Source organism: Urocitellus parryii, chromosome 1 (assembly GCF_045843805.1).
Source record: "Urocitellus parryii isolate mUroPar1 chromosome 1, mUroPar1.hap1, whole genome shotgun sequence".
NCBI classification, from domain to species: Eukaryota; Metazoa; Chordata; class Mammalia; order Rodentia; family Sciuridae; genus Urocitellus; species Urocitellus parryii.
Window position 1 is genome coordinate 160,205,983 of NC_135531.1, and position 24,938 is coordinate 160,230,920.

A 24,938-nucleotide genomic window follows, 5' to 3' on the forward strand; every position below is an offset into this window, starting at 1 on the left:
AAAGCGGGAGTTCATAATCCACTTGAATCAAACCGTGTAATATGATGTATTAAGAACTATGTAATGTTATGAATGACCAATAAAAAAAAAAGAAAGCAAAAAAAAAAAAAAAAAGATTTAAACAGAAGTCTGTACCTCAGCAGTAACTAAAAGAATTCAGTGCAATTCAACATTGGATAATAAAATAGTCATAGAGACACAGAAAGTTTGGAAACTTTGAAAATAAAACAAATAATACATTAGAGATGAGCCAGCTCGGCTGATAGTGGCAGCTTAAGTGCCACCAGCCCAATGCAGAGGGAAAGGGAACACAGGCAGAGAAAGAGGAAAGCATGGCAAATAAAATTGGTTTGGGGGAACCTGTGGAATAGAGGAGGAGGCTGATCTTAACTGACCCAGAGATGGTGGGGGAAGTTATTGAGGGAAAAGCAACCAAAATCACTCATTTCACAGTTCCCAGGGAACCAGACTCTCCACAGTGGTGGGAGCCATGTTGAAGCAGCCATGTGACATTAAAAGTGAGAGACTGGAAACTCACAAAGGAAGTTGGCAGACTGACCCAATCTAGTCACCCTGCTGAGTGTGCCTGGACTAGCATGACCAAAATAGATGCAAAGACAAATGTGCCTAGAGTGATCCTGGCTGGGGATATCAAGGAGAGAGAATACCTTTGTTGTTGACAGCCCATTTTTAAATATTTAATTTTTAAAATTTTAAAATATTTCAAACTTTCTCTTACCTTTGTACTCATATTCTCTTCACTTAAAGAACTGTAATTGCACTATATGATAGAATTATATAGTTTATAATCCCTACCCTTTCGTGTTGTTGTGATTATTAATTCAGTGGACGACATAGTAGACACCTGCTATTTTAAGTCTTATCTAGTTCATGGTTGTTTACTGTTAGTGCATATGTGAGTGGGCTGGGGTTTAGTCTTGGCTAACCATTCCTATATATGTGTTAATTAGTGTTATGAATGTCAAAGTGGACACCAGATATTTATTTTAAGACTGTACATCATTTGCTTACATCATTACTATTCCTTGCTCCCCCTTTCTCCAACAGAGGCTGAAAAGTGAATGGGGCACTTTAAGTTCACAGAGTAGAGATTCTTCTTCTGAGTAATACAGCTCAGATAACAGTAAATCTCACTCCACATGAAAACTAGCCCCTTTCAAATCTCAACAGTATATCAATACACAGAGAGAGAAAACTCCCAAACCAATAACCAGGCCCCAAGAAGGAACAACTAGAGGAGGATCTCAAGTCCTATGGCTGGACATCTACTAATACAGCAAAAACAGAGAAGTACCTAGAAGAAAAAAGACAATTACATACCAAAAAACATACACATAAAAGAGGAAGGGGATCCATCTCCACTGATGTGCCAGTCCAAGACCTCTGAAACATGAGGAAACAGCAAACAAATCTCCCCACAAAATTCATAATCCCCCCACAAAGGAACACACAGATATGAAGATAGATGAAATTCCAGCAAGACTATAAAAAATGATTAATGAACTAAAAGATCTAAGGAATGAATTAAGAGAGCAAATAGAGAAGAAGAAAGACCAATTCAGTAAAGAAGTAGATTTATTGAAAAAGAAAACAATCAGAACTCCTAAAAATAAAAGACAACAATGAATCAAATTTAAAATTAACTTGAGGAATATTTCAAGATGTCGGAATAGAAAAGGTCGCCTTCCTGGTTACTCTGTGGCATGAAACCAAGGAAGCAGATAGGCAGCTTCTCAGCAAGGTGGGTGGAAAAAGCGGGGGGGGGGGGGGTACTGAGATTTAATACTGGACATTCAAAGGAGATTGGGAACTCAGGAGATTGGATATAATAAAATAAGGAAGTACTCCACAGCTACCACAGAGACAGCAGCCACAGCAGTCCCCCCATGTGCAAAGTGGAGGTATAAGGGAATTAAAGGAACCCACATTTTTTAGGAGGCCTGAACTCTTTGAACTGCAAAGAGTTCAAAGATCAAAGAAACTGCCCCACTAAAATGAAAGATGTTGCACAACATCATTGTGAGGGAAAGAGCTGCATCTCTCCCAGCTGGCGGCATGCAGAGGATGGAGGAGGGAACCATTTTGGAGCTGTAGAGTTGGGGCAGAAAGCCGGGGAAGCCAATTCCTAGTAAACCCAAGTTTGACCTGAAATACAGGCCTAGCAAATCCACACCACACGACAGAGAGTGTGCCTAAATGACCAGGAAAAAAAAAATAAGAAGAGGGTTTTACACTGGTCATGGAAACCCACTGGCTTTCCTCCTCCCCTCCAAACGACCACTTGCAGGACCCACTGGGAGAGATGCCCTTGCTGTGAATGTGAGAGGTTGGAGGCAAGAGAGATCAAGTTTGAAGACTAAACCCAAAACCAGGAAACCTGGAGTCCACAGGCGACTGAAGAAACCAAGAATTGGCTCCTCTACTGCACAAGGGAAATCCAGGGAGATGCCTGGGGTGCCGTCTTCCAGCACGATTCAGCAACTGATAGGTCCTGGAGGTGTTCCGATTTAAAATCTTGGGAACAATTACCATTCAAGGAAGAACAAGGAGCCTAGTAAGCATAAACCCTGCATCCAGGAGTTCTACTTAAGGGATTTCCTCTCTCACTCCAGCAAACCCCACAGTGAAGGTGGACCAAGCATCACTCTCCAACCACCATACCTAACACTGCTGAGAAGGAAAACAGAGTCTTTTTAACTCCAAAAAAACCCTTTTCTTCAAGATCTTTTGTTTTTAATTTTAATATATTTTATTTTCTCTGAATGGAGACCTTAATGTTTCATGGATATTTGTATTCATAATTGTTTTTTTTCTCATTTCTAGCATTTTTGAAGCCAGTTCTTTTTCATGGATCAGTATTTTGAGGACTAGGATGCTTGATTAGTACATTTCAGTTTTGTTTTGTATACTTTTATTTTTACTTTTTTAAATTTTATATTTTTCTATCGCTTATCTGTTTCCTTTGATTCTCTTTCTCTCTTTTCTTCTTCTATAATCAATCTTTATTGTTCTTTCATTCTTATTTTAATTTTTTACTTAATATTCTACCTCTTCCATCATAATCATCATATCTTAGATCACTTCTGTTCTCTTCCTGTCCACAATTTGAAATTGTAAACCCTTTTGCAAACTTACGTTTTTATTGTGAGCAATAACTGATCATATAGTTTTTATTTATTATGACAATTAATATTATAGATGTCATAGCAGGAAATAATTGGGTTAATGCTGTATATTGTTTGCATTGGTTGTTGTTATTTTTTGTCTCCCCCAAAAAGTGAGGTATGAGAAACATTCAAGGACACTGTAAGTGCACAGAGTAGAAACTCTACTGCCTCAGATCCATACTGTTAGATACACAAACAACATCAAAAAGCAAGGAAATAAATTGCCCCAAACAAACCAAGATACTTCAGTAACAGAATCCTTCTACACCACAGTGGAAGAAATGTCAGAGGAGTGTAGAATGTACATAGTTAAACTGATCTACAAGTTAAATGATGATGTAAGGAATAAAATCTTAGAGAAAATACAGGAAGTAAAAGATCACTTCAATAATGATTCTTTTTTAAAAATCAAGCAGAAATCCTTGAAATGAACAAAGCAATACTAAATTAAAAATTCAATGGAAATCATCACCAATAGACTAGGTAACTTGGAAGACAGAGTTTCAAGCAAGGAAGACAAAATAAAGTTGACTATGGAGAAAAGATGTTAAGAGACCATAAATAGAACTTCCAAGAAATATGGGATAACATGAAAAGACGAAATATAAGATTTATTGGGGGCTGGGGATATGGCTCAAGCGGTAGCGCGCTTGCCTGGCATGTGCAGGGTGCTGGGTTCAATCCTCAGCACCATATAAAAATAAAATAAAGATGTTTTGTCCACCAAAAACTAAAAAATAAATATTAAAAAAAAAAGATTTACTGGGAGAGATGGAGAATTCTGCAAACAAACCAAGGAAAGGCTCAGTTCTTCTGAGGAATCTTCATACTGCTTTCCATAATGGATGTACCAATTTGCAGTCCCACCAGCAATGTACAAGTATACCTTTTTCCCCACATCCTCGCCAACATTTTTTTATTGCTTGTATTCTTGATAATTGCCATTCTGACTGGAGTGAGATGAAATCTTTGAGTAGTTTTTATTTGCATTTCTCTAATTGCTAGATATGTTGAACACTTTTTCATATATTTGTTGATCTACTGTATTTCTTCTTTTGCTAAGTGTCTATTAAGTTCCTTAACCCATTTATTGATTGGGTTATTTGGTTTTTTGGGTGTTAGTTTTTTGAGTTTTTATATATCCTGGAGATTAATGCTCTAGCTAAGCTGCATGTGGTAAATATTTTCTCCCATTCTATAGGCTCTCTCTTTACATTATTGATTGTGTCCTTTGCTGAGAAGTTCTTTAGTTTGAATCCGTCCATTTGTTAATTCTTGACAATCTCTTCAATGACAATAATATCAAAAACTTTCAAAATTTTAAGCATGAAATGGAAAATCAAATACAGGAGGCTTACAGGAAGCCAAATATACAAAATTACAACAGACTCACACCAAAATACATCTTTATGAGAATGCCTAACTTACAGAATAAGGAGAGAATAAGGATATAAGGATAGAAGACCCATAAAACTCCACCAGAAAACTTCTAAAACTCATTAATGAACTCAGCAAAGTAGCAGGATGTAAAATTAACACCCATAAATCAATTGTTTTCTTATACAGCAATGATGAATCAGCTCAAAGATAAATTAGGAAAACTACCCCATTCATAATAGCCTCAAAAAAAAAAGGAGAATCAATCAAACAAGAGAGGTAAAAGACCACTACAATGAACACTACAGAACACTAAAGAATTAATATTGTAAAAATGACCACACTATCAAAACTGTTATACAGATTTAATGCAATTCCTATTAAAATTCCAATGATATTCTGTAGAAATAGAAAGGGCAATTGTGAAATTCATTTGGGAAAATAAGAGGCCTATAATAGCCAAAGCAATCCTTACTGAGAAAAGTGAAGCAGGAAGCATAACAATACCAAATCTTAGACAACAGAGCTGTAGGAGAATGAGGTATACTACCCATTTACAATAGCCTCAAAAAAAAAAAATACTTGGGAATCAACTTAACAAAAGAGATGAAAGATCTATGTAATGAAAATTACAGACCCCTAAAGAAAGAAGTAAAAGAAGACCTTAGAAGATGGAAAGATCTACCTTGCTCTTGGATAGGCAGAATTAATATTATCAAAATGGCCATATTTCCAAAAGCATTATACAGATTTAATGCAATTCCAATCAAAATCCCAATGACATTCCTCCGAGAAATAGAAAAAGCAATCATGAAATTCATTTGGAAAAATAAGAGACCCAGAATAGCTAAAGCAATCCTTAGCAGGAAGACTGAAGCAGGTGGCATCACTATACCAGAACTTAAACTACACTACAGAGCAATAGTAACGAAAACAGCATGGTATTGGCACCAAAACAGACTGGTAAACCAATGGTACAGAATAGAGGACACAGTGACTAACCCACAAAATTACAATTATCTTATATTAGACAAAGGTGCCAAAAACATACAGTGGAGAATAGATAGTTTTTTAACAAATGGTGCTAGGAAAACTGGAAATCCAAATGCAACAAATGAAATTAAACCCATATTTCTCACCATCCACAAAACTTAACTCAAAATGGATCAAGTACTTAGGAATAAAACCAGAAATCCTGTGTCTTATAAAAGAAATAGTAGGCCCTAATCTTCATCATGTGGGATTAGGCCCCATCTTTCTTAATAAGACTCCTGTGGAGTAAGAATTAAAATCAATGAATGGGATGGACTCAAACTAAAAAGTTTCTTCTCATCAAAAGAAATAATCTGTGAGGTGAATAGAGAGCCTACATCTTGGGAGCAAAGCTTTACCTCTCACACATCATAGCACTAATTCTAGGGTCTATTGAAGGGGAAAAAAAGACCTAATTATATACTGTTAGCAAGAGACTCATCTCATAGGCAGAGACACACACAGGCTGAAAGAAAAAGGATTAAAAAAAATCCAGGGCTGGGGCTGTAGCTCAGTGTTAGAGCGTTTGCAGTGCACGCATGAAGCACTGGATTCGATCCTCAGCACCACATAAAAAAAAAATTAAAAACAAATAAAAATAAAGTTATTAAAAAATCAAGAATCAAAAAAAGCAGGAATACCTATTCTCATATCCAACAAAGCAGCTTTCAAGCAAACATTAGTCAAAACATACAAAAAAACTCATTATATATTGGTAAAGAGAACAATCCAAGATATAATGATTGTGAATATTTATGCCCCAAATTCATTGCACCTAATTACATTAAGAAAAAAAATAACTCTGGACATGAAATCCCAAATGTACCCTAATACAATAATATACAACAATTTCAATATACCCCTTTCACCAACAGACATGTAATCCAAACACAAAATTGTTAAAGATATTTCCAGCCTAACTAATACTAAAAATCAAATGGATGAAACAGAAATCTTCAGAACATTTCACCCAAAATCAGCTAATTTCATTTTCTCAGCAGTTCATGGATTTTTTTCCAAAATGGACCATGTTCTAAGCCACAAAGTAACTCTTTTCTTTAATATTTATTTTTTAGTTATAGGTGGTAGACACAATATCTTTATTTCATTTTTATGTGATGCTGAGGATTGAATCCAATGCCTCATGCGTGCTAGGCGAGCACTCTATCACTGAGTCACAAGCTCAGCCCTACACAATGTAAGTCTTAACAAATACAAAACAAAGAGAGAAAATCCCATGCATCCTATCAGATCAAAAATGGAATAAAACTAGAAATAACATCAAGAAAAATTATAGAAACCATATAAACACATGGAGATTGAACACTACTCTTTTAAATGAATAATGGATTGAGATGAAATGAGAGAAGAAACTATGAAATTCTTAGAAACAAATGAGAGTAGAAATACAACATATCAATATGTCTGGGACAGTATGAAGGCAGTTCTAAGAGGACATTTTATAGCATTTCGTACATAATTAAAAGATCCCAAATAAATAATCTAATGCTACACTTCAAGGCCTTAAAAAGGTATAGTATATGAATGTTAAAATAAATAGAACAGAAATAATTAAGATCAGAGCTAAAAATGTAATTTTCTTTGAGTTAACTGATAACTTCAGAGACATTTTCTAAATATACAAAATGTAGAGGACTGTTAAGCAACAGAATTTGTGTCTAAAGCAATAACGTACTAAAATCTTTATCTAGTAATCAGAGAACAAGTTTTAGCTACACAGTATTACCTAATAGAAAGAAGAACTGTATGGTCTTCATATTTCTGTTATCTTACATAATACTTAATGTTTCTATTTTAGCTCAAACACAAAATTGTCCTACAATTCCATAAACATTTACAAGCTACTAGTTTGGAGAAACAGGCTGTTCCAGTGACCCAGACAGTGCTGCTTACTTCTGTTTAAAAGAAAGAACTACATAACTATACTATGTCTAAATATAAATATACCACAGTGAAATTCAGCTTTACGTATATCTGTAAAGCACCAATTAAAGAAAAAATAAAGAAACAGAAGGAAGACCAGTAGAGGAAGGGAGGGAAAGAGGAAGTGCTGAGTACTTGAAATGGAAAAAATTTTATTCCATGCATGTGTGATTATGTCAAAATGAACTTCAATATTATTTATAACCATAAAGTACTAATAAAAACAGAAAAAAATATAATTAGTAAGTCCAAGATATCAAAACATGAATGTACTTTGTTAAAGTCCAGAATTTCAAGAAAAATTTGAGTTATTTCTCATCCTATAAATTCTCAGTTCACAACTTGAAAAAATAAAATTCAAAAAGCAGATATACATAGACATCATAAGCCTCCTCCTATGATGCACTGAGATGGGCACAACATCACTTATGTGATATCATGATTTTAAAAATTTTGGAACCTAAATTAATTCATGAAGAAATGTAAGGAATTTATGAGTGATATTATATAAAATAACTAGTCACTGTTCTTCAAAAATGTTAAGGTTGGGTTGGGGTTGTAGAGCCTTGTCTAGCATGTGTGAGGCACTGGGTTTGATTCTCATCACAGCAGATAAATAAAATAAAGGTCCATTGATGACTTAAAAAAAAATGAAAGATTCAGGAACCACCCCAGGTTGGAAGAGACTAAGGACATATGACAACAAAATTTAATGTGTGATCCTAGATCAGAAAAAAAAATCATGGAATAACTGGTGAAATATTAATAAGGTCTAGAAATCAGTAAGTAGTGTTGTATCAATGCTAATTTCCTGGTTTAGATCTTTTTACTGTGGTTACACAAGACATTAACACTTCTCTTCCTAGTTTTGTAACTGTTGGGAATGTAAAATTAGCTTAAAATTTTTTAAAAAAATGTTTTATTTTTAAATCATGGAGGAAGTCACAATTCACAGATGATCAGTTACCATTAATTATTTTGGGGAATTTATACCAGATAAATTAATACTTCTCTATAGACAATACATAAGTATAGCAGTGGTAGGTGACTTCTGATTTTAATGACTCCAGGAAGGTAAGTATAACTTTCTTCTGAGCGCCAAATATGTACTAATCTAGTACTTTGATAATCTAAGGCTTTAATTCTTATTAAAATGCAAAGAACCTTGAGAAATAGAAATGAGGCAGGGTGGGCTGGGATTGTGACTCATCGGTAGTGCACTTGCCTGGCATGTGTGAGGGACTAGGATTCTCAGCACCGCATATAAATAAATAAATTAAAGGTCTATCAACAAGTAAAAAAATAAAATAAAAAACCTTAAAAAAAATAAATGAGGCAGAGTATCAGCAGCACAACTATAAAGGAATCAGAATAAACATCTCCCAATTCTCCTTAATATATCATATTCTTTTTTCAACTGAGTTATTTGAATTATGCATTAACATATGAATGACTAATTTTTAAATATTTTAACTATTAAATACTAAATGCAATAAAAATGTCAAAAAAATTCTTTAATGAGAATAGACAAAATAAAAGAGAATAGACATGACTAAGTAACTTCAGCTAGGGACTATAGAAAGAAGTGTTTAATTAGGTTCCGTACACAATACTTCTGTGATGGAAGTAGCCCAGAAGGGGAGTATGCATATTGATTGAGAAAACATTGCCCATCTTTAGGAAGATGATAAGGCCATGGAGGTTACAGATGAATAGTATTATTTTCTCTTGATATCCACAGGAGATAATGCCTGAAGTACTAGAGGTATCATGTATTGTTAAATTGTGGAATGCTAAGCAAAAATTTCACATAGATTTCCTATGTACTTGTTCAAATAAATTATAAAAAACATCCCCAAAGGAAAATAGGAGTAGAAACACTAGGGTAAATAGCTCTAGCGAGTTATTAATCATTGAATAAGAATCTCTAAGTTTTCCTAGAAGGGGGTTATCTGGAAAAGGAACTGCGTTCAAAACCACAAGATTATACTCACTGGCCTATGCATCAAAAGTAATAGTTACACATGATATTGATTATTAAAATGTTTGCAACTATGCAATAATTGCCTCATTCTGGTCATTTCAGAGATGACTAAAGCAAATAACCACCTAGAGTCTCACTTATAAATGTGATACTAACCCAAGGTAGTAATTGCTGGTTTTTCCTGATGAAATCTGTTTTAGAAGGGTGGAAGGCCTTCTCACAACTAGTTTCTCAAGTTTTGGAACACTTGAAATATCAATTTTATCCAAAGATTTACTGAGGCTTATAACATTCTTCAAGCTTTGTGGTACAGACTTTGGGTCATGAATTTCATGATTGCTATCAACTCTGCCCAGGAATTGTCCTACTGGCCAAGAATATCTTGATTGTTTAAATTCAGTGTCATCATTCTCCATAATATTACTATGATATTGGAGGCTCTTTCCATTCAAATTCTTGAGTATTGAAGATTCAGATGGTCTGGCAGGTAAGCTTCTTATCCTATGTTGTAGAGAGTTTCCTGCTACATTTGGTAATTCACTGTCTAAAGTAGTTTCATCCGGGGCTGAATCTTCAATAATTGCTAAGTAAGAGAAACATATTTAATTATTTCATTACTTGTATAATTTGTATTATATTTCAAAATATCACAACTAAGTCCTTATAAAAGTCATTCAAGAAATTACCCATTGCTTAAGTATATAAAATGAAGTATAACAAATTTTAAAAATTAGGAGACATAATGATGAAAAGAGTTAACTATTAACTAGAATAAATATAATAGCTTAATATATTTTAAGTATTTTCATCCAAAGCTGTTTAAAGTTATACTGAAACTACAGTGATAGTGTAACTAGAATATGATTCTCATTCTCTAGTCCTTCACACTTTAGGAAGACATTAGGCTATATTGTTGGTGGAACTGCAAATTAGTACAACCACTTTGAAAAAAATGGAGATTCCCCAAAAGACTAGGAATGGAACCATCATATGACCAGCTATATCACTCCTTGCTATTTTTCCAAAAGAACTAAAATAAGCATAGTGATACATGCATACCAATGCTTACAGCAGCACATTCCACAATAGGCAAATTATGGAACCAGCCTAGGTGCCCATCTATAGATGAACAAGAGATAAAGAAAATTTTGTGTATATGTACATATACATATATATATATGTGTATATATGTATATACATACACACACATAATGGAGTGTTATTCATAAAGAAGAATGAAATTATGTAACCTACTGATAAAAAGATGGAACTGGAGAACATCATGCTAAGTGAAATAAGCAAGACTCAGAAAGTCAAGGGTCAAATCTTTTTTCTCATATGTGGGAGCTTAAGAGAAAAAAAGGCATTTAAAAAAGGGAAGAGATCTCATGAAAACAGAAAGAAAACCAGTAGAGTGGAAGTGAGAAACCAAAGAGGAGGAAGGAAAGGAGAAAATGGGGAAGAACTAGGGAATGAAGTTTACCAAATTATATTAGGTACATGTATGAATATACCATAATGCATTCCAATTTTATATATAACTATAATGTATCAATTAAAAATAAATAAATAAATAAATAGAAGGAAGACTAATAGAGTGGAGGAAGGGGATTAGGGGACTGTTAAGAGGGGGGGAATTGAAATGGAGGAAACTGTTACATGCATTTATAAATATGTCAAAAGGAATCCTGATAATATTTATATAACTATAATATATTAAATTTTTAAAAAATATTAAAAAGCCCATATGCTTCCACAATAGTTTTATTGAATTTGTAAGTCTACCAACCTGAACAACTGTCCTGATTACATTGTCATATAAAAAATAAAAATAAAATAAATTCTGTCATCTATCATCATTGATTTCCTATGCTTAGTTAATAGTATTATCCTTTATTTCTTTCATTTCTCATTTCATATCTATTATATCAAATAAAACACCTTAATTATTTAACTTTTGTACACAGAATATAGTGTTGTATTATTCTAAGATAATATCTTTGATCTGTGCAACTTAAAGAGCCAATTTGCTTTTAACAACTCAATTTCTTATATTATGATGGCACTTGGAGTCTTTCTATGCAACAATATCTTCATATTAAGTAGCATTTGGAAAAAATTTTAAAGGAAATATAACAGACTAATAAGCTAACACAAATATAAATTCCTTTAATAAAAGGATACAGAACTATTAGGAAGGTATAGAGGGGAAGTTTCAATTTATAAAATTAGAATGAAAATAGTTACCCTCATATTCTCAGTATTTGTGGGTTTAAAATAATTTCATACATAAAAATAGCATCTTTAAAAAAACATTAACACAATATCCCAAATTATAGCTTCATTTACAGAATTCATCTGATGGTTCAGAGTGGTACCTTACATATGAATTTTACATTTTGAAGTATTTCAATTATTATACTACTCAATGGAGTATAACTTTGAATAAGACTGCCAAAATATAAATTAAAAAAAACAAAATTAGAGTAGTAGTATAATCTTGAGTAGGAAGCACTACATTTTTAAAAATGGAAAAGTTGGTGGGTGTGATGGTGCACATTTATAATCCCAGCAACTCAGGAGACTGAGGCAAAGAGGCTCACAAATTCAAAATCAGACTCAGCACTTACACCCTATCTCAAAATAAAAAATAAAAAGGATTGGGGGTGTAGCTCAGTGGAGTGCCCCTGGATTCAATTCCCAGTAAAAAAATAAATAAATAAACTAACAAATGACAAATTTCATAATTTGATCTGTATGAGAATGAAGAATTTAAAGTTTTGGATTTTAAAATCCTGTAAAGCTTTAAAGATGGTTATATGAATCTCAAACTGCTGTCTATCAAAGAGAAATAAGCTAGTATATAGGTAAAAATAAAATCTTTTAACACTTCTACATTAACACTGTGGACCATGAAAAGTGACCAACCCAGAATCTCTGGGTAGGATGAGACATACTTCTTAAAAGTTATTGAAGAAAACTCCAGTTTGCAAAGATTGAAGTAATTCCCTATTTCTCCAAATATGAAAACATCAGCATAAGACAAAAAAACATAAAAGACTTACATCATCAAATAATACAATAATTTCTTATTAGTTGACCCCAAAGATACAAACACCTGGACAATAATTCAAAATATTCATTTTAATTAAGGTCAATGTATTCCCAGAATTCCTATAGAAAAATTCTATATTATCTAGAAGATAATAAATCTCCAAAATTACAAATTTAACAGAAAACTGAAATTATAAAATAAAAAAAAACCCAGAACTGAAAAATACAATGAATGAAATAAAAAATGCAAAAAGAGCATCAATTGCTGGATGGATGTATGAATTCAAAGATAGATTATTTGAAAATATACAATGAGAGGAGAAAAAGAAGGAAGAAGAATAAACAAAGCTTACAGGATATGGAACAGCATCAAAATAACAAATGTTCAAGTTCTAGAAGTTTGTGAAATAAAAGAGAAAAATAATGGGGTAGAAAGCTCACCTTAAAAAATAAGATTATATCTTGTCAGATCATAATGAAATACAATTGGAACAAAACCCTTAAGAAGCAATATAAACACATGGAGAATGAGCAATACACTTTTGAATGATAAATGGGTGCCAGAAGAAATCAAAGAAAAAATTTTAAAATTTATAGACTCGATGAGAATAGTGATACAATACACAAGAAACTTTGGGAAACCTTGAAGGCAGTTCTAAAAGGAATATTTAAACTAAGAGTGCCTTCACGAGAGTATATCAGAGATCCAAAATAACCTAATGATGCATCTCAAGGCTCTTGAAAAAGAAGAAAAAAAAAACAATTCAAAACAAGTAGAAAGAAGGAAATGATTAAGGTCAGAACCAAAATCAATAAATTTGAAAATAAAAAACAACACAAAGTACAATGAAACAAAAATTTGTTTCTTTGAAAAGATAAATAAGATTAATAAACCTTTAACCAAACTAACCAAATGAAAAAGAGAGAAGACTCAAATTCACAAAATTAGTGATGAGAAAGGAGAAATCACCAGACATCATAGAAATATAGTCGATCATTAGGAACTATTTTGAAAACTATACTCCAATAAATTGGAAAATCTAGAAGAAATGGTTTTCTATACCCATATGACCTGCCAAAATTGAATCAATAGGACATAGAAAACCTAAACAGACCAACAAGTATCAATGAGATAGAAGTGGTAATACCTTCCAAAAAAGAAAAGTCCAAGACCAGATGGATTCTACCAAACCTTTAAAGAAGAGCTAATGCCAACATTCCTCAAATTATTTTGTTTAGTAGAAAGAGATGGAACACTTCCAAATTCATTCTATGAAGTCAGTATCACACTCCTATCAAAACCAGATAAGGACACATCAAAGAAAAAAACTATGGACCAATATCCCTGATGAAGATAAATATAAAAATACTTAATATTAAAAAGATTGTATATCACAACCAAGTTGGTTTTATTCCAGAAATGAAAGGATGGCTTAATAAGTGCAAATCAGTAAATATAATAGATCACATAAATAGAATCAGGGCAAAAATCACTTAGTCATCGCAATAGATACAAAGAAGGCCTTCAACAAAATTCAGCACCCATTCATGAAAAAAATGCTGAAAAAAAAAACAGGTATAAAAGGAACCTACCTCAACATCATAAAGGCTATGTAAGAAAAGCCCAAAGCCAATCTCATAGTAAATGAGGAAAAACTGAAAGCATTTCCTTTAAAATCTGAGATAAGACAAGGATGTCCATTCTCATGATGCCTATTTAATATAATGCTAGAAATTCTAGCCAGAGCAGAGATGGGGGGAAGCAACAAAAATATGAAAAGAAGAAGTCAAATTATCACCATTTGCAGATGATCCTATCCTATCTAGAAGATCCAAAACACACTACCACCAAAAGACTGCTAGAGCTAATAAACAAATTCAGCAAAGTAGCAGGTTACAAAAGCAAAATCAAAAATCAATAGTTTTCCTATGTAATAATAATGAATCTGCTGAAAAAGAATTCAGGAAAACAATCCCATTTGTAATAGCCTCCAAAAATACATAGGAATAAATCTAACCAAGGAAGTAAAATACCTCTATAATGAAAACTTTAGAATATTTAAGAAAGAAATTGAAGAAGAACTCAGAAGGTGAAAAGACCTCCCAGGTTCATGGACAGACATAATTAATATTGTTAAATTGGGCTGGAGTTGTGGCTCAGGGGCAGAGCACTTGCCTCACACATGTGAGGCACTGGGTTCAATCCTCAGCATCACATAAAAGTAAATAATAAATAAATAAACAAAATAAAGATATTGTGTCCATGTATAACTAAAACAATACCTTAAAGAAATATTGTCAAAATTTCCACACTATCAAAAGCAATAAACAGATTCAATGCAAACCTCATCAAAATACCAATGATCAAAATACCAAAATGCCAATTTTCCACAGAACTAAAAAAAAACAGTCCAAAAAATTCATCTGGAAGAATAAAAGATCAAGAATAGCCAAAACAATCCTAAGCCAAAAAAAAAAAGGAAGACTGGAGATATCACAATATCTTACTTCAAAAATTATAATACAGAGATATAGTAAAAAAATTACTGGATACTGGCAGAAAAATAGACACATATACTAATGTTACAGAATAGAAGACACAGGACAAACCCACACAGAAACAAACATCTGATTCTTGATAAAGGTGCCAAAAACATGCATCAGAGAAAAGACAGTCTTTTTAACAATCTGCTGGGAAATCTGGTTATCCACATGTAGGAGAATGAAACCAGACCCTCATCTCTCATCATGCACAAAAATCAACTCAAAATGGATCAAATACTTAAAAATTAGAACAGAAACTATGCAACTCCTAGAAGGAAACATAGGGCCAACAATCCAGTATATCCGCATAGGCAACAGTTTTCTCAATAGGACCCCTAAAGCTCAGGAAATAATGATTCAAGGATTAGTAAACCGATGGTATCAAATTTAAAAGCTTCTGCACATCAAAGGAAATAGAAATGTGAAGAGAGAACTACAGAATGGGAGAGAATCTTTGCTAACTACTCATCTGACAGAATTAATATACAGAAAATATAAATAACTTAAAAACAGCAAAAATATCAGCCCAATTAATAAAACAAATTAATTAAACAGACACTTCTCAAAAGAAGTACAAATGGCCAAAAAATATATGAAAAAAATGTTCACTATCATTAGCCATTAGGGAAGTGCAAATCAAAACTACACTGAGATTTCATCTCACACCAGTCAGAATAGCAGTCATCAAGAATACAAATAATAATAAATGCTAGAAAGGATGCTGAGAAAAAGGAACATTGTTGGTGGGATTGTAAATTAGTTCAACCATCATGGAAATCCTCAAAAGACTAGGAATGGAACCAACATATGATCCAGCTATACCACTCCTTAGGTACATATCCTAAAGAATTAAAGTCATCATACTATAAGGACACTTGCATACCCATGTTTACAGCAGCACAATTCACAGCAGCCAAACTATGGAACTAGCCTAGGTGCCCATCAATGGATAATGGATAAACAAAATGTGGAATATGTATACAATAGGGTTTTATTCATCCATAAAGAAAACTGAAATTATATCATTTGGAACTTGACACCATTATGTTAAGCAAAATAAATCAAACTCAGAAATTCAAGGGTCATTTACTTTCTCTTATATGTGGAAACTAGAAGGAAAAGGAAGAGAGGCGGGGGAGATCTCATGAAAATCAAAGGGAGATCAATAGAGGTAGTGGGGGGAGGATAGGGAGGGGAGATGTGCTGGGGAATGATATTTGCCAAACTATATTGATATATTTTGAGCATGTACAAATATATAATAGCAAATCCCATCATTGTGTACAACTATAATGCATTAATAAAAATGTGGAAAACCAAATTTGGGAAAATAGATAAACACCCATGGATAAGAAGTCTATAGTTAGAATTAATCCAAACAAGACTATACCAAATATAGTCAAACATCCAAATACCAAAGATAAAAGCACATCATGAAAACAGCAAGAAAAAATAAGCAAATAATATACCAGGGAGTTTCAATAAGCTTAACATGAGATTTCTTAGCAGAGACTTTATAGGACAAGAGAGAGTGGGATAATACATTCAAAGTACTGAAGGGAAAAAAAAATGCTAACCAAGAATTCTATACTCAGTGAAGCTACCCTTCAGAAATAAAGGATACATAATACTTTTTCAGACAAACAAAGCTTGGAGTTCATCACAACCAGTCCCATCATATAATAAATACCAAAAGAAGTTCTTCAAGTCAAAAGACATGGACACTAACTAGTGACACAGAAACATGAGAAAATATAAAACTTGCTGAAAAAAGTGCACAAATTTGGGGCTGGGGTTGTGGCTCAGTGGTGCAGCACTCACCTAGCATGCATGAGACACTGGGTTGAATCCTCAGTACCACATAAAAATAAAGGTATTGTGTTCACCTATAACTAAAAATATACATATTTTTTTAAAGTCCACAAATTGACAATTCTCTATCACTATGATGGTGATAGGTAACTCATTTATATCATCAATATGAAGGTGAAAAACAAAGCAATTAGACATAACATATGCTAAATAATTTGTTAAAGAATCCATAATATAAAAATTATAAATTTCAACATCAAAAATTTTTAAGTGGGAGGAAGGGTGGAATAAAGTCATTTACTTATGTGATCAAAGTTGTTATATGGTTAAAATAGCCTATTATAAGAACATTTCATAAGCCTCATGGTAGTTATAAAGCAAAAACCTATAGAAGTTATACAAAAGATTAAAAGTGGGGCAGAGAATGAGGCTCAGCAGTAGAGCGCTCACCTAGCATATGCGAAGCCCTGGGTTTGATCCTCAGCATCGCATAAAAATAAATAAATAAAATAAAGGTATTATGTCCAACTACAAATAAAACATAATTTTAAAAAAGATTAAAAGTAAGGAATTAAAACATATCACTAGACTTTTTTTAATAACCATGGAAGAGAGGAACAAAGAACCTAACAACCAGAAAACAAATAACAAAATGACAGTAGTAAATCCTTACATATTAATAATCCTTACATATCATCTTGGCAGAAAATCAATAAGGAAACTTCAGATTTAAACTAAAATTTAGATCAAATGTATCTATACAAAATATTCCATCTAACAGCAGCAGAATGCACACTCTTCTCAATTATACATGGGGCATTCCTCAGGATAGATCCTAGAACAGGCCACAAAACTAGTCTTAACAAATTTAAGAAACTGGATCATACAAAGTATCTTTTCTGACCACAGTGGTGTAAAACTAGAAATCAACAATGGGCAATTTCAAAAACTTCACATACACATGGAAATTCAACAACATGTTCATGGCTCAATGAAGGAAGTGAAATTAAAAGAGAACTTTTAAAATGTCCCAAGATAAGCTGGGTATGGTGGCATTCACCTATAATCACAGCACATCAGGAGGTTGAGGCAGGAGGACCACAAGTTTAAGGCCAACCTGGGAAACACAGCAAGACCCTGACTCAAATTCTTTTTTAAAAATTTCAAAAACTAAGGATGTAGCTCAGTAGTGGACTGCTTCTGTTTAATGAACTGAAAAAGTGAAATAAAACAAAATGTCCCGAGGCAAATAAAAATGGAAATATAACATGCCAAAACTTGTGGGATGCAGCAAAAATAGCTCTAAGAGGGAAAGCTTATAGCAATAAATGACTACATCAAAAAAGAAAGATCCCAGACTTAAAGAAATGCCCTCTGGAGGAAAGCCAGAGGAGGTGTCTAGAGAGATAAGCATTCCCCTTTGAAGCTTTGGGAAGCGAAATCAAGATGGCAATGAGGATACAGGTGAGGAGTCCCAGTCAGAAGGAAACCAATCAGACGATGAAACCCAGGAATTATCAGGAAATTTTAATAGATTGTGTCTAGCGACCAGTGCCAGCTATTCCATTGGGCCAACTCCAGTTGGGAGAACAAATTTTAATAGGTACTCTAAACTCACTATGACTTTCCTTACACCATTACAACATGGGATCAGAAGAGCGCAGGAGATGGGGGAATACATTACCGGGTTTCAGTTTTTCCCAGTTTTTGAACAGGTTAACGTGCAAGATCAGCGTGTCCACATACATGCTATAATTCCTTTTAAAACTATAAAAGAGTTACAAAACGCTTGTGAAGTTTACAGCCCTAATTTGCCATTTGTACAAAGCTTGCTCCAGTCAGTTTGTCATCAGCCGCTCCAGCCAAGGGATTGGGCATCTATCGCTGGATCTTGCTTGAGCAGTGGAGATTTCCTCCTTTGGAAATAGTATTGGATGGGTTTTTGTATGGAGCAGGCAGAGAGAAACGGAAGGCAAAATATTGACGGGCAAATTTGAGGACTTGGAAAGACACTTGAATTATGAATTTGCAGTTTATGATAAGATAACCGCATGCGCTAAATGCACGTGGCAACAAATTGCCTCCCAGAACCAGTTTAGTTTAGTTTTGACTAAGATAAAACAGGGTGCGGAGGAGCTATATGCAGATTTTGTGGACCACCTGTATCAAACAGCTAAAGATCAATAGGGGATCCGGGTGCTGGTGAGTTTATCGTTAAGCAGCTAGCCATCGAAAATGCAAATAAACTCTGTCAGGACGTTCTCAGGCCCCATAGGAAAAAAGGGACAATTTCAGAATTCATTATCCCCCTCTGCTCTGATATTGGCCCCAACTCATCTTCAAGGCTTTAAAGCAAGCACTTCATCGGCAGCCTCAGAAGGTGCTTTTCATCCTATTTGGGTGCTGAAAGTGCAATCAGACATGGAGGAAATAGAACCAAGATTCAAAGATTGAAGATCAACCCAGAGAACCCTTCCCTCAAAAGGAAGCAATTTCAAAAAAGGAAGAAGATGACCCAGCAAGACCCAGCAGAAAAGCTGATCTCACGGGAAGACCTGAAGAAGCTGACAACACAGGCTTCGAAAATGATTCAGCTCCTGGGGAGAAATAATAATCCAATGATGTTGTTTGGGTAGTAATAGCATTACTCAGCTGTCAGGTAAAAGGGAGTCAAGCAGACACTTATTGGACCTATTTTCCAGGCCCACCACTAGTACACCCAGCTGTGTGGACTGGATAATCCATCCTAGTGTTTATTAATGACTCATTTATGATGGGAGGATTTACAGACACTCATATTTCTCCCAATTATGTGACTGAATTTAATTATTCTGGCTATAGTGCCCAATTACCTTTGTTTTGGTCCCACAATAAACATGATGGCTGTCTAATAAGAGTATCATTTGAGGAAAAGACAGCAATTGGGAGACCTAGACTGATTAATTGTACTATTAATTTTGACTTAAAACCTTATACTAGATCAGTTATTAAAATGGGACTTCTCATAACAAACCAGTCATTTCTGCAGAACCTCCACAAATACCTCATTGTCCGTCCTAATAGTTCTGCAATAGAAATTGGCACCTTTCCTAGATGGATAGATTGTGTAAATACCTTTCCAGTACAACATAAGGTGTCTAAAGATAGTGGGTATATTTTAGATTGTCTCCAAAAATTGATAAAGGACAATTATGAAAAAGTTCTGCTATGACACCTGCAGGATTTGTTAGCAATATTTTGACCTACAGTGAAGGTGGTATTCAAAAGGATGTTTGGTGCTTAATTGCTGCCTCAGAATTTTTACATTTTACAGACAAGCCTTTACTGGAATTTGTTGGCAAGAACTGTAAGGAAAATTCTTGCTATGGCTTATGAGCCTGTGTTCAATCTCCTTATGCTTTAATTATTGGAAATGTGAAAGTTAAATGGGTAGATGATAGATATATTGTAACATGTAACAAATGTAATCTAACTAATTGCATTACCAGATATAATAGAGGGAAAGGAGTGCTGATACTTCATCAACCCTCTTTTGTCTTATTGCCAGCCAATATTTCAGAGCCATGGTACGCTGATGCTGGTTTTCAAGTTTTAGAACAAATACATGCCCAGCTAGCAAGACCTAAACGTGCCATGGGAAAGAAAGAAAGAAAGAAAGAGAGAGAGAGAGAGAGAGAGAGAGAGAGAGAGAGAGAGAGAGAGAAGAGAAGAGAAGAGAAGAGAAGAGAAGAGAAGAGAAGAGAAGAGAAGAGAAGAGAAGAGAAGGAGAGAAAGAAAGAAAGAAAGAGAGAAGGGAAGAAAGAAAGATCCCAAATAAATACCAAATGTTACACCTCAAAGAACTAGAAAAACAAGCATAAACTAAGCGCAAAGTTATTACAAGAAGAAAATCATAAAGATCAGAGTAGAAATAAATAAAATGAAGTCTGTATGAAAACAGTAAAACTGAGAGTTGGTTTTTTCAAATGATAAGAAAAAGTCAACAAACCTCTAGCTAGACAAAAAAAAAAATAGGGGACTCAAAATCAAAAACCAGAGATATAAATGATCATAAAAAATTACCATGAATAATCATACTACAACAAACTTGATAACCTATAAGAAATGGATAGATTCTAGAAACATACAACCTACCAATTAAGTCATTAAGAAAAAGAAAATCTAAACAGACCAATAACAAAGATGATCACTGTATCAATAATAAAAGTCTGCCATCAAAGAAAAGCCCAAGAACAAGGCTTCACATTTAAAGAATACCAATCTTTCTCAAGGGACAATATCACTAATGAATATAGATGCAAAAATTCTCAATATTAGCAAACCACATTTAACAGTACATTAAAAGGATAATTCACAATGATCAAGTGGAATTTATCCATGGGATTCAATGATGGTTCAACATATGGAAATCACAAATATGATAAATTACATTAACAGAATGAAGTCAAAATTATGTGGTAATTTTAATAAGTACACAAAAACTATTTGATAAAATTCAACATATTATATACAAATTATGTATCAAAAATGTTCAATATCAGGCTGGGGTTGTGACTCAGTGGTGGAGTGCTTGCCTAGCCTGTGTGAAGCATTGGATTTAATTCTCAGCACCACATATACATAAAATAAAATAAAATAAAATAAAGGCCCATCAACAAACAACCAAAAAAATTTTTAAATATCAATATCATTAGTGATTAGAAAAATGAAAATCAAAACCACAATGAGATATAACCTCACCCCAGTTATATCTCAGATGTTAAGACAATTGAATATTTACATGAAAAATAATTATCAAAAAGGCAAAAAATGAAAAATGCTGATAAGCATGTGAAGAAAAGGAAATTCTGATACAGTGTTGGTAAGAATTTAAATTAGTACAACCATTGTGTATAACAGTATGGAGGTTCCTCAAAAAAAAATAAATAGAATTACCATATGATCCAGCTACCTCACTTCTGGGCATACATGTAAAGGAAATGAAATCAGCATACCTGCATTCACATGTTTATTGTGACATTCTTCACAATGAGTAAGATCTAAAATCAACCTATGTTTCCATCAGTGGATGAATGGGTAAAGAAATGTGTTATATTTACACAATGGAATCTTATTTATTAACAAAGAAGAATCTCACTTCCAGAAAAATGGATGAAACTAGAGCACATTATGTTAAGTAAAAATAAATCAGAGGCAGAAAAACAAATACTGCATGTTCTCTCTCATATATGGAAACGACAAACAATTGATCTAAATGTAGGCTAGTGATTAATAGAAGCTGGGGAGGGTGGGGAAAAGAGAGCATTAAGAGAAGTTGGATAATGAATATAAGAACACGAAAGAATTCTGTTGTTCTCAAGCATAATGGAATGACTACATTTCACAATAACCTAATGTATATTTTACATGTACAGAGAGGTACTTAAAGACTCCAAACATGAAATGATAAGGAAAGGGAAATGCTAATTATCTTGATTGGTGCACAATGAATGCATATGTTTAAATATCACACCATACCCCACCAGTATTTATAATTATTACATGCTAATCAAAAGATAAAATATAATTTTAAAAAAGGTAAATTGAGGCATGATAAAATTTTAAAGAATTTTAAAAGAAAATCAATAGCATTTTTATACTCTAACAACAAACTATCTTAACAAATCAGGAAAACAATCTCATTTACAATAGCCACAAAAATAAAAACTACTTAGGAATCAATTTAACTAAGGTGGTAAAAGACTTGTGCACTAAAAACTACAAAACCCTGATGAAAGAGATATCAGAAGACAAAAATAAATGAAAGAATATCCCATGTTCAAGAATTAATATTGTTAAAATGTCCATTCTATCCCAAGTCAGTTACAAATTCAATCTAATCCTTTCAAAATTCCAATAACATTTTCCTAGACCTATAAAAAATGATCTTAAAATTTGTATAGAATTATTTTTAAAAAAACCTGACTAGTCAAAGCAATCTTGAGCAAAAATAATACAACTGGAAGCATCACACTGATTTTAACTGTACTACAAAACTATAGTAATCAAAACAATATGGTACTGGCATAAAAACAGACATATAGACCAATGGAGCAGAATAAAAAGTCCAAAATAAATCCATACAATTATGGTCAATTGATCTTCAATAAATGTGTCAAGAACATTCAATGAAGAAGAGACAATGCATTCAATAAATGAAAATTAATTCACATGAAAAATAATTAAATTAGATGTTTATATCATATACAAAAATTAACTCAAATGAATTAATGATTTAAATATAAGACCTGAAATTATAAGACTACTAGAAGAAAACAAGAGAAAAGCTCCATTTCAATGGTCTGAGCAATTCGTTTTTTGGATATGAACCCAATGGACAGACAATAAAAGTAAAAATAGACAAATGGGATTAAATAAACCAAAAAGTTTTAGAAGATAAATTAAAGAAATCTCCCAGAAAGCAGAATAAAAAGTTAAAGGAAAGAAAACAATAAGGAACAACAAAAAGAAAAGTGTTTTAAAAATGGAGAATCAGGGGCTGGGGTTGTGGCTCAGTGGCAGAGCGCTTGCCTCGCACATGTGAGGCACTGGGTTTGATCCTCAGCACCACATAAAAATGAATAAACAAAATAAAGATATTGCATCCGTCTATAACTAAAAACTATTTTTAGAAAAATGGAGAACCAGAAAGAGTCTCGACTTATTGTCTGGGATAAGAATTAATAGTGCCTCTTTTCATATTAAAAAAAACTTATATAAAAGATAAATTATATGTTCACTTTTTATGACCATGCACAATAACAGATAACAGTGTAAATCCCAGCTCTGTTGTATACTTTTTGTTTGATTTTTATAAAGAATGCTCATTTTGATGTCTAACTCCATAAAAATGGAGAAAATAAGTTTTACTTTGCAGGGTTATCCACCTTGAGCTACTGGCTCTTGGTCACAATCTCATAATCATACTCTAAACCTTTTTTCTTTTCTTTTTTGATACTGGGGATTTAACCCAGAGGTACTTTACCACTGAGCCACATTACCAGCCCTTTTTTATTTTTTATTTTGAGTCAGGGAGTCACTAAATTGCTTAAGGCATGCTTAGTTGCTGAGGCTGGCCTAGTACTTGTGTTCCTCCTCCCTCAGCCTCCTGAGTCGCTGAGACTAAGCCTGTTTCATACTTCGAATCTTTGAGTATGCTGTTTTCTCTGCATATAAGCACCACCTCTGATCCCAAGGAATGTAAACAAAAAAGAAAATAAGCCCAAATAAAGAAGAAAATGACTTAAAAAAGAAATGGAGAACTGGTACTGGCAGTCAAACATAAAAATACCAAGAGATCCAAAAAGAAAAAAATAATAGACAAAATTAAATAATTAACATTTTTTATTTTCCAGAATAAAAGAACACATACACAGCACATAGTTACAAGGAAACATATTTCAAGGTACAGCATTACTAAAACTTTAGTACAATTAATGAAAAGAAAATATTCCATAAGCTTGAAAGAGAAAAATCAGATACAACAGAAGGGTCAAGAATTAGATGAATTTAAGATTTCAACAGCAATATGGAAATCTAGAAAATCCACTGGGTATGGTGGTCCACGCCTATAATTCCAGCTACTCAGGAGCTGAGGCAAGAGGATCACAAGTTTAAGGACAGCCTCAGCAATTTAGCAAGACCCTGTCTCAAAAAAAAGGGGGTGGGGCTAGAGATGTAGCTAAGTGCCCTGGGTTTAATTTCCAGTACTAATGAAAGGAGGAAAGGAAGAAAGTCGGGGGTGGTGGTACTGAGGGAAGAAGAAAGAAAAAGAAAAAGAAAAAAGGAAACCAGAAAATCCAAGCTTCGTAGAAAAAACTATTTCCAATCTAAAATCCCATGACAAACTATCAGACAAATGTGAGAAAAGAATCTGATACAGAAGTAAAAAGAGTCTCCAAAATGTGAGTAAAGGAGACCCCGGGATGACAGTTGTACACAAGCTGTAGAGATCAAAAAAAATC

The 24,938-nt window shown here is 33.4% G+C and overlaps 1 protein-coding gene across 1 annotated transcript in view; it reads right to left on the reverse strand.

Moving 5' to 3' along the window:
* Nucleotides 1–24,938, reverse strand: part of LOC144255880 (EF-hand calcium-binding domain-containing protein 13-like) — a 162,866-nt gene that overhangs the window by 74,844 nt on the left and 63,084 nt on the right. The window contains 4 exon segments of the mRNA XM_077800932.1: nucleotides 1,297–1,315; nucleotides 7,178–7,230; nucleotides 9,682–9,707; nucleotides 9,709–10,108. Of these exon segments, the coding sequence (XP_077657058.1) occupies nucleotides 1,297–1,315; nucleotides 7,178–7,230; nucleotides 9,682–9,707; nucleotides 9,709–10,108 (498 nt within the window).